Source organism: Trachurus trachurus, assembly GCF_905171665.1.
Source record: "Trachurus trachurus genome assembly, chromosome: 14".
Taxonomy (NCBI): domain Eukaryota; kingdom Metazoa; phylum Chordata; class Actinopteri; order Carangiformes; family Carangidae; genus Trachurus; species Trachurus trachurus.
Genome location: NC_139903.1, coordinates 30629875 through 30639132, shown reverse-complemented (window position 1 = coordinate 30639132; position 9258 = coordinate 30629875). Strand labels below are relative to the sequence as shown.

The 9258-nt window shown below is 43.0% G+C and overlaps 1 protein-coding gene across 2 annotated transcripts; it reads left to right on the top strand.

Annotated features, from left to right (window-relative positions):
• Nucleotides 1-214: 214 nt before the first annotated feature.
• serpinf2a (serpin peptidase inhibitor, clade F (alpha-2 antiplasmin, pigment epithelium derived factor), member 2a) lies at nt 215-7559 on the top strand. 2 transcript variants are annotated; one of them, XM_083986544.1, is made up of 9 exons: nt 215-488; nt 1567-1635; nt 1761-2004; nt 2186-2329; nt 2420-2462; nt 3072-3217; nt 4119-4261; nt 5236-5437; nt 6564-7559. In XM_083986544.1, the coding sequence occupies exons 2-9, from the start codon at nt 1582-1584 to the stop codon at nt 7073-7075; spliced, it is 1488 nt and encodes a 495-aa protein (XP_083842670.1). In that variant the 5' UTR covers nt 215-488; nt 1567-1581; the 3' UTR covers nt 7076-7559. The 2 variants fall into 2 exon arrangements, with proteins under 2 accessions (XP_083842670.1, XP_083842669.1); XM_083986543.1 differs by having other exon boundaries at nt 216-493.
• Nucleotides 7560-9258: the final 1699 nt, after the last annotated feature.

Here is a 9258-nt window from a genome sequence, read left to right as displayed (position 1 = left end):
CTTGACATTAGTGTGTTTGTTTTCCAGAGTGAAGGGGGCCTCTGGGTATTTGAGTAACAAGAAGACAGAGTGTTCATTTAAGTGATTGGACTGAGTGCGGTTTGGCTAAAGACAGTTTATTGAGTCATCATATTTGACCCACAACTAGAGGTTGGGTCAGTAAAGGGATTCTGCTGTTGTTAGTTCTTTGATGGGGCTTCATGACCAGATATATAGATTAGTGAAACCAAAGCGATGGCTCATTGCACTGGTCAAACAAACAGCCTGTCTCTTTATTTTTACATTGTGTAGTGACCACAGACACAGCCATGATCCATCCAGGGTGGATTATTAACCAGCCAACAGGGGGGCGGCAGTGGTTGAGTCCAGGCACTACGTGGTCCAGCCTAGAGAAGACTGGCCATATCTGTCTTTACTCTTATTATATTCATTTCCTCTTTTAATCCCCTTTGTTCCTCATCTGTCTGTCGTCACCACATCAGTCCCAGGTCAGGTGAGTTTGGACCATCTTTGATTTCACCAAAACCCTACTCTGTGTTCGGAGTCTGTGCAGAGAAAACCTGTTGCCATTCTTTTGCAGCACTGCTAAAAGAATCTGTAATTTACAAAATTGCAATCAGTCATAGAGAAGGTTAAGAGCTACACTCAGACATTGATGATGCAATTTGTTCAATTCATAGGTGTACTTGGAATATATCTGTGTATACGAGCTTGACGCTTATCTAGCGTATACAGTTGTGGTTCATGTAGTTCAGTGAATTGTGTGCTCTGTGTATTCAGTGTATTACAGCTCAGCCAAAAAAAGGTTCTGAAACAGTAACCTTTAGTCTCCTGGTAAACACAGCAGCCATATCTGAAACCTCAAGTGACTCTAAAGCTACTGATCCACCATTACCAAAGAAAATATTTGATTATACATCAAATATAATCATATAATCATCAGTAGTCCAGAGCAGTGTTAAACACTTTGATCCAGACCAAAATATTTTGACAATGATTGGATGGATATTTGGTATAGACATTCCTGACCCCTAGAGGAGGAATCCTACTAACTGGTGATCCATTGACTTTTCCTACAGTAGTACCATCATTAAAGTTAATGACAGGAAACCTACTGTGAGATTAATGCTAGCATACCAAAAATGCTAATCTGGTCCAGTGTACACGTAGTATTGTTTCTTGTTGCACTGTTGGACTAAATATGGGTGATACAATCCCCATGTCCCCCAAACTTGGCATTTGGGAAATCTAAGTGTCATCATGGAGGACTTGTATCCAGGAGGCTGAAAAAGAAAGATTTTCGGTTTTATATTTAAGGATATATTGCCTGAGTTGCACCAGAGGCCCCAGGTGCATCCAACAAAATTATTTGCAGGGTGAAGGTAAACTGAAATTTGATTACAATTAAGCCTCAAATTCGCACTTTGGTTACTGGTTCCATCATCAACCATGTGGCGACAAACATCCAAGCTCAATCTTGCCTCTATGCTACAAATGTATGTAGCATGTAGCATGTATGTAAATGCATGTTTTCCTCATGGCCAGTAACGTTTCTCTGTTTTTCAGGCTGGTTGTTTGGAAATGAAGCTGCGTCCTCTACTTTTCTTATTTTGTCTCTGCCACCTGGGACTTACTGTAAGGAGAACCTCAGTCTAGTAAACTAACCTCTAAGCACTAAATGGAAATTCTTTATCTGCTCATTCCCTTTGATGTATTGGTATTCTCAAGAAACTGAACCCTGACGTTCCCTCTGATTTCAGGAGGAGCCCACTCCAGTAGCTCCTGATGTTTCTGACCCTGTAGATAAAGAGGAGGAGACAGATGACTTGGTTCAGAGCTGTAGTGGAGGGAAGGTTTTCAGCCATGAAGAACACCGGGCGATCGGGGGTGCCATAGAGCGACTGGGTTTACAGCTCCTGCAAAATCTTCCTATTGGTCCACAGCAGCCAAATGTCATCTTATCACCTCTCAGTGTGGCCTTTGCCCTCGCTCAGCTCACCTTAGGTCCGTCAGTTCCTAATGTGCTCATGTTGGTAGCGCTTGAGAAATTGCTGGGGATCACTAAAGTCATTAAGACTAATGTTACCATAAACGTGTCTACCACATTTCATCACAATCCATTCATTTTTTAAAACATTACTTTCCGGACCAAAGTGGTGGACCAACCAGCATTTTTTCCTCACAGGTGCTCGGAACGAGACAGAGAGACTGCTTCTGAAGACCCTCCATGCCCACAATTTACCATGTTACCATCACATACTGGGAAGCCTCATACCTCATTTCAGCAAGGCATCATTGGATGTGGCAACACGGATGTACCTGAGACCAGGTGCGTGATGATGAGTCTTGAACTGATGGCTTTAGATTTTCTGATCTTACTTAACTTGTTGATCTTCTCTATCTTCTTATGTCTACTCAGGATTTGAAGTGAAGGTTTCCTTTGTTGAGGACTCCCTGGCCAGGTATCAATTACAATCAAGTGCTGAATGGAGAAGTAGATATTTAAGTTGACATTTTGAGCTTGAATGTCTCAGTGAATTTTAATGAGAAACGTTCATCACAGAGTTTGGACTAAACTATCTTTTGTCTGTCAGATTACAAGCAAAGGTTGGGCAATACAGATCAGAACCAAAATGGTAAAGCATTAGTTGTAAAGGCTAAGGGCAGGCAGTTGGTCAAACATATTGATGGATTCATCATAATTGATAAGCAGTAACAAACTAGTGAGTGAAAAAGGTCTGAGCTGTTTATACAGGGGAATTGATTTGCTAAATGGGCAACAGCTGTGGAGACTTGAGTGAAAAAGCTCTGCAGTGACACCTGCTGGTCATGTTAAAAGATTACATGACTTGAAAAGATAACAGGTAGTAAGAATGGCGAAGAATGGATAAGAATGGCAGTTGACAATGGAGAAGCTATGACATTGTGAGATAATATATTTTAAAGAAATTTTCATTCGTCAGTGTTTTTCTTGGATCAATACCACATGACGGGTTCTGTCTTTTGTGCTGTCAAAAAGTTTATATGTATCATAATTACTACAGAAGTAAAGGGGTTGTGTTTTTTTTCAGGTATCGATCACGACCTGTCCCATTGGTCTCTGTGGAAGAGGTCAACCAGTGGGTGGAGAATGCCACCAATGGTCACATCCCCAACTTCCTGGAAAGTATCCCACATGATGTGGTACTTATGCTCATGAATGCGGTGTACTTCAAAGGTGATCCCTTCCACCAAAAGACATCACTGCATGTTGATTTTCATTCTGGGAATACCCAGAATTCCAAGGGGAGGATATTTCAGACTGGTTCTGTTACAGAAAACATGCAACAGTTCTGGTATCCTTTGTGGGATTTGTGGGGTCATCTATCCCCAGAACTCCATCGATTGCTGAGCATTCATTGTGTTGCCTTGTGTATTTAGTGTGACTGTGTAGGATGGTTTATACAATTGGATTGGACTGCTTAGTCTTTGCAGGTATCAGCTACAGTTTGTGTTTGTCCCAATCTTTAGTGGATCAGACACCTCCAATGTCTTTGTACCCTCAAAAACAGCTGTTTTTTTTTTTAACTTAGGCCAGGTACCTGGATATTGTCCTTTAACAGGAAAGCAAGCCAGGTACCTAGTCCAGTTCATCTCCCATGTGCAGCTGCTCAATACCAAGATGTTCTTGAATTACTAACCCTAACTTGTGTGTTGGGGAGCAATATCCCACGCTGTCTGAAACCAACACAATGAATTCTGTGCCAACTTCCATAAAACTGAAACCACAGTCAAAGCTTGCCAGTCATATGTACTGGGCACTGGGGATAGAACCTTCATCTCAAACTTGGGAGTAATCTTCATGATTGCTACAAAGTTTTTAATTGCACCTTCCCACTTTACTGTAACCACATGAGACACTCCCCAGACCAATTCAATGCTGTGTTCTCCATTAACATTGCAAACAGCAAAGATGGTGAGGTGCACCATGAGCAGTCTAATGTTCATCCATTGAGGGGCTACTTTAATTCTACAAATGCAAACTCAGAAGCAGGTGGTGCATGAATTCACCTTGTTCAAAACAAACTTTTACTTTAAGTTACTAATGACTCCCTTGTGTTCGTCTTTATGTTCATCAGGTGAATGGCAAACTCGATTTGACCCCCAAGTGACCTCCAAGGGAGCGTTCTACCTGGACGGCAAGAACTCAGTGTCGGTGGACATGATGAAGTCTGCCCATCACCCTCTACGCCTGCTGGATGATCCAGAACTGGATGCACAAGTAACACTGACATTCTTGGGCTCATCATGAATGCATGAATTTATTACTGTGCGTTCACACCAAAAGCTTCCAAAGCGTCAAAAACGCTCAAGGGTGGGCTTCAGACAAGACAGCTCCCAAAACGGCAAATATTTTCAGCCGCTTTGGTCGCTCGTCACGTGACTGACGTCAAAGTTCGATAGCGCTGGTCATTGGGGAGCCGAAATACAAAAAAAAAAGAAAAAAAAGGCAGCCGAAGGACATCTCTATTCTGACAGGTTGCCGCCGAACCGCGTCATAGCTCATTACCCTAAAGTTAACAGGTGGCTCAGCTTCTCGTCTGGTGACGCTTTGGAAGCTTTGGACGCTTTGGAAGCGCGGTGACGCCAGTTGACGCTTTGGTCGCTCAGTGTCGCCGGGCTCTCATTGAAAATGAATTGACTTCCGGCGTTTTGACGCTTTGGAAGCTTTTGGTGTGAACGCACAGTTAGGCTTACTCTTTCCCCACTAAAAACATTTTGGGGATTTTAGTAAACAAGTTAATTGGCATTCTGGATTTCATCTTTTTGGACATCTCAGAATATTTTGTATCTTAAACTGTGGTCACTTAAAATGGATAAAAATAGAAGCTATGTTGAAATTGTCGGTTACCCTTCCAAGGCTCTACCCTGCTGGGGTTTAAATTCAGGTGCTGCTTCTGCACCTTAAAGGAAGAGCAGAACAACATAACAGGGCACAAGGATGACTGGGTCTCCTGAGTCTGCTGTCCATGCTAAATAGAACTATTTTTGGCTGCTTTGTTATAGTCAATCATAAACAAAGGTTTTCAGTGGCCATGGTTTAAGAAAAGTTTGTGTCTAGTTCATGCCATATACAATATTTTTTTTCTTTCTTTCTTTTCTCCTTCACTCTTTAACCACCTCATGTTCCTCTTGTCTTTGTGTTCAGAGTTCATTCATATGAAAGATCAAAGCAAGTCTTTTTCTCTTGTCCAGGTAGCCAGTTTTCCCTTCAAAGGAAACACCAGTTTCTTAATTGTGCTGCCCTTGCCAGGCAAAAACGTGTCATCATTGCTTCCCAAACTGAACATCTCCGACCTATATAGACGTCTACCTCAGGAGAAAACGATGCAGGTCAACTTACCGAAGGTGAAGCTGCAGTACCGGCAGGAGCTCCAGGAGGCGCTGAGCAGCATGGGTGAGAGGATTATCTTCTCTGAGTCAGGGTGGATGTGCGCAAGAAGCAATATAAACGCTTTGGTGATGATGTCACTTTCAAACGGGGGGCAACCACCATTACAGTCCGACATAGGCCTCTAATTGTCTAAATGGCAACACTTAATTTTCTATCAAACGCCCATCATTCCTACAATTTTTGCTTCATATGGTTGGAATGATGGTATTTTTTTCTTTTTTTAAACATCCTGCCTTTCCGACAATTCCTTTCATAGCGTATTTGTTTCCCCAAAAGATTTTGCACTGGTTGGGCTTAGGCAAAGGAGTTGGTTAAGGGGCCGTGTCCACCAGACACGTTTTTAGCGCTCTGGGCGTCTGCTTTCCATTCAAACCCTATTGAGTTGGGCGCTCACAGCGCTAAGCGCCCTCTGCGGAAAAACGCCCTTGGCGCTTGCTTCTTTTTGTCGCGGATTTCAACGCTTCGAGTTGAAATCTGTTCAACTTTTAGAACAGCGTCAATGTCACTTTTCCCCGCACTGACCAATCAGAATCAAGAAGGGGCGGGCCGCGGGACATACGTTACCGACAGCAACACAACCGGAGACGTGGCTTGGTTTATATCATGACCCACACTTGTATTGAAGGTAGGCCGACCTCAGGGTCCATGTCAAAAGCTGCCGCTAATGCTATTGTGTATTTCTGACACTCGTTGTAGTGTTTACATTAAACAAGGCAGGAACACGGAAGTGTCAGAGGACTCGTTTTGTAACCTAGCAACAGCGGCATTCTGACGAGGGAGAGAGAGAGCGCTAAGCGCTGGGAAAGCAGCGCTGAGAGCGCTGTCAGCGCTAAAAACGCGTTTGGTCGACACGGCCCCTAAGTTTAGTAAAAAGACCAGGTAGAGGCTAGACAGGCAGACTAGTCCCTGTCTGCGCTCTGCTGCATAATTACGCACAACCATGTGGGTATTCCTCTATCAGCATGTCTTAAAGAAGTCACCTGTTGAGTAACGCACCTTTCCTTACATTAAAAGCCTTGTCGGAATGGTAGGACGTTCGTATGTCAGAATGGTGGTATGTCTAAATAGTGGGATGTCGGAATGACAGCAACATGGGCTTCAGTTGTTAATCTCACCTCTCTCTCATCAGGCCTCAGCTCTCTGTTCACGGGCCCCAACCTCTCTGGGATTTCTGACCAGCCTCTGAGGGTGTCGAGCGTCCGCCACGCCAGTACTGTGGAACTCAGTGAGGAAGGCGTGGAGGCATCCGCCACCACCGTTGTAACCTCCATGCGCTCCGTCTCCCTCTTCTCAGTCAACTCCCCATTTGTCTTCGCCCTTGTCGATGACGCCTCCTTGACTCCCCTCTTCATGGGCGTTGTCACCAACCCTGCCCCCGACAACAACCCCATGCTAAATGACGACCCCCACGGCAACAGAACCATGAGCGACCAACCAGTTATGGACATTGAGAGAGACATAAACAGCAAACAAAGCAAGACGGAGCCAGAAGGAGGCGTCGGCAACAGTGTGCGGGCATGCAGCGCCTCCTCTGGTGAGAAAGAGCAGCCATGTAGTGTAAACGAACTTGAGGGAAATGGGCAAAAGAAAACACAGGAAGAAAAACCCAGCTCCAATGCAGATGACTCTGTTCCTGTCTGAAGAGCAACATCTTAGTCATTAAAGGAAGCATTTGACATTTTGAGTTCAAAAATGTTTGTTGTCTTTGTTTGTTTGTGATTCCCTTAGCTAATCATAAAGACAGATATCAAATAGCCTGGCTCAATCCAAAGGTAACAACACTCACAAGTTACAAGTTTTATCTCATCTGTTTAGTCTCTAAGCTAATTTCCCAAAAAGGCAAATGTTTCCTTTGAAGTAACATCCAGACAACCAACAGGATGCCGTCCCAGTCTCATGTTAAACAGCAGTGACCAGTTTCAGTTCAGTTTTATGTGATGGACTTAACAATTTCAAATAGTAGAACCTCTGGTTTGCTGATGTTGTACTATGAGCTTATCATCGGGTGTAACAATAGTATTAAAATACAATGACTGTGTTTTTGGTTTATGCTGATAAAAGAGCTGCATTGTTCACTCACTGAGGAAACATGATACTGGTTCATAAACAAAGTGTTGCGATTCTACGCTGTTGTCTTTTTATTAGATTTTTTTATTAGCAATGTGATGAGTTTAATTTCATATACAGGTGGGAAAAATAAAGAGTGTGTTTGTGTTGTGGGAAAAAAGTTACAGTAATTACTCTGGATTTGTTTAAGCTTCATTGGGAGAAGAAAATCCAGCTCTTCTCTGAAATTATAGTCCCTTTGCTGAAATTATAGTCCCTTCGCTGTCCTTAAAGCGCATAGCAGACTGTTATCACAGAGCTGTCATCCTGACTGGCCAACAGCCTGTGTTTCTGCTGGGAGAATTCAACAGATGTGACGTCACTACTGTGTTGCCAAATCTGGAACAGTAGGCCTATGTGACATCCCCCATGAGGCTGGACAGGAGCCTAGATCTCTGTTATGAAAACATATGAGCATATATTTCTAAAGCATGCTCATCCCTTAGTCGTTGAGACCACAACATCGTTCTCCTGCTTCCAGGGGCTACGTAGAACTGACTGACGGGGATATGTTTTTCAAAAACAACTATTCTGATCAACTTGCTCTGACCTTCTGTGGTAATTCTGTCATTCCATCCGTCGCGGCTTGTTGCTACCGCTAATACTATGGTTCGTTTCTGCGTGTTTCCGACTTGCCAGAACAAAATGAGCAGCTGGATAAAGTTCAACTTGCTTCCTCTCCACAACCTGGACTCACTAAAGCTCTGGATAGTTGCACTAAAAATGGACCCGAAGTGGAATGATTATTATCAGAATGAGCCGGGCAGCGGTCGGAGATGACATCATCCAGGTCAGAGGTCAGTAGGTCAACCTACAGACCCCGGGTGTTGATAACAGTTTATTTTATTTTTTTATGTTTTTATTTGAAGCATAATCAAATTACAAACAATTAGAGTACATTTTGTGATACAAAGATTGACAATGTTGGACCAGCTTACAAAACAAAGGAAAAGAAAAAGAAAAGAGAATAACAACGTGAGGGTTTTATTCTAGGAGGGTAAATAAGTCTAATAAAGAAAAGAGTCTCTGGGCATTTTTGTTTGTCATGTAATACAATAATTTTTTGTATATTTTGAGTTCATTCTTCCATCCGTTGATGTGGGGAGTTGATAACAGGTAACCTCAGACTAGGAGGGGAATAGCACTAGCATAACAAAATATTGGTGAAATGTACGACTTTCGCGGCAGATAATGTGTTATTTAGAGGCTGCACTGCGCTGCCCTGTAGACTTGCATTATACGGATATGCGCGGCTCTCGGCTGGATCTAATTTCATCTGAACGACTTGTAATGACAGCAAAGTTATCTGGGTGAGTATTTTATGCACCAGAAGCTCCCTCCATCAACCCTTGTTAACATTTCCAAGTTTTCCACATTCTGTGTTATAAACTGTTTTCTTGTCTGTAACAACATCTATTGCACGTCTGCCCGTCCTGGGTGAGGGATCCCTCCTCTGTTGCTCACCCTGAGGTTTCTCCAATTTTTCCCTGTTAAAGGGGTTTTCTATGGAGTTTTTCCTCAGTGGATGTGAGGGTCTGTGGTTATGATGCCATGTAAAGCCCTTTGAGACAAACTGTTTGTAAAAACGGGCTATACAAACAAAATTGCCTTGCCTTGCCTAGAAATAAGGTCCAGATCGTTAAAAAAAAAAAAACGGAAAAAAACGCATTCCCCTTTAAGTGTTTGTGATTGTGATTCTGATCAACGTAGTTACTTCT

What these genes read in the sequence shown, in the direction of transcription:
- serpinf2a (XM_083986544.1), top strand. Translation starts at nt 1,582, where the DNA reads ATGAAGCTGCGTCCTCTACTTTTCTTATTTTGTCTCTGCCACCTGGGA. An exon ending in ATCCAGAACTGGATGCACAA is followed by an intron (nt 4,262 to 5,235) that starts GTAACACTGACA and finishes TCTCTTGTCCAG; the next exon opens with GTAGCCAGTTTTCCCTTCAA. An exon ending in GGAGGCGCTGAGCAGCATGG is followed by an intron (nt 5,438 to 6,563) that starts GTGAGAGGATTA and finishes CTCTCTCATCAG; the next exon opens with GCCTCAGCTCTCTGTTCACG.